At 41.2% G+C, this 1,453-nt stretch overlaps 1 protein-coding gene across 1 annotated transcript; it reads left to right on the forward strand.

Annotated features, from left to right (window-relative positions):
* The first annotated feature begins 65 nt into the window (after positions 1-65).
* Positions 66-1,001, forward strand: LOC122151771 (olfactory receptor 6M1-like). The gene has a single exon (XM_042783149.1). The coding sequence runs from the start codon at positions 66-68 to the stop codon at positions 999-1,001; it is 936 nt and encodes a 311-aa protein (XP_042639083.1).
* The last annotated feature ends 452 nt before the right edge of the window (positions 1,002-1,453 follow it).

Raw genomic sequence — 1,453 nt, forward strand, 5'->3', positions numbered from 1 at the left:
TTCTCTTCCTTGATGTTTTTAAGAGAAAAGATTCCCCACACAGCATGGAAATGGGGAATTGGACCATGGTGACTGAGATCACTCTTACAGGAATCCCCACCACCAGAGCCCTTGGGAGCTTCCTGTTCTTGATTTTTTTATTGGCCTATTTGGTGACTGTCCTTGGAAATGGTCTCATCATTATCCTGATCTTTGTGGATTACAGACTCCAATCACCCATGTATTTCTTCCTCAGCAATCTCTCTTTCAGTGAAATATTAACTACAACCTGTGCTGTTCCCAAGATGTTGGCAGGTTTCCTATCAGAGAGGAACAACCTTTCATTTGTTGAATGTTTTACCCAGTCTTATTTCTACTTCCTTTCTGGATGTGCTGAGTTTATCCTTTTTGCTGTCATGTCCTATGACCGCTATGTGGCCATTTGCAGCCCTCTTCAGTACCCAGTGATTATGACCAGCTCACTCTGTATTCGTCTTGTCATCCTTTCCTGGGTTGGAGGCTTTTTCCTCATCCTCCCTTCCACCATTCTGAAGGCTGAATTACCATACTGTGGCCCAAGTGTGATTGATCACTTTTTCTGTGACAGTGCCCCCCTCCTCCACTTGGCCTGTGCTGACATCCTTGTTGTCGAGCTATTGGACTTCATCAGTTCCCTTGTCCTGCTCATCAGTTCCCTTTCCCTCACACTGGTCTCTTACGTGTACATTATATCCACCATTCTGAAGATACCCTCAGGCCAAAGTCAACGCAAAGCCTTTGCCACCTGTGCCTCTCACTTCACTGTGGTCTCCATGGGCTATGGGATCTCAATCTTTGTCTATGTTCGCCCCTCACAGAAGAGCAGCCTGCACTTCAATAAGATCCTCTTTATCTTTTCCAGTGTCATCACACCACTCCTGAATCCCTTCATCTTTAGTCTACGAAATGAAACCATGAAAGATGCACTGAAGGACACTTTGGCCAAGGGCCACAACTTCCTTAAGCAGTTGAGGTCCAAATGATAGAATATTTGAGAATCATCACAAATTTGGGTATTCTCAGACTTACAAAAAATAAGTCCAGCAATTGAAACTATAAATAGGGGAATGCCTATAACTTCACATTATTTACAATAGCAATAACAGAGTTTAACTGAATTCATGTATATCTTACATATTAGATGGCTGAATAAATATTAAAAGTAGTAGTTGGTTGTTGATGGTTATGATACTTGTAGTAGTAGATGTTGTAGTTAATCAATGTCATGGTGGTTGTGCTGTTGGTTAAGTCTGGTCAAAATAATAGCAGTGGAGTAACAAAATCCAGTATGTGTGTATATGATTTGGTAGGTGTGTACATATATATATATATATATAGTACACACACACACATATATTAGTTTTTTAATGTGGAAAAAAGAAGTTCAGCGTTCAGCTCTGTGGTCATGTAGGATGGACACACACACACACACACA

Source organism: Orycteropus afer, unplaced genomic scaffold (assembly GCF_000298275.1).
Source record: "Orycteropus afer afer isolate SDZICR_OR568_19922 unplaced genomic scaffold, OryAfe1.0 scaffold00695, whole genome shotgun sequence".
Classification (NCBI taxonomy): Eukaryota; Metazoa; Chordata; class Mammalia; order Tubulidentata; family Orycteropodidae; genus Orycteropus; species Orycteropus afer.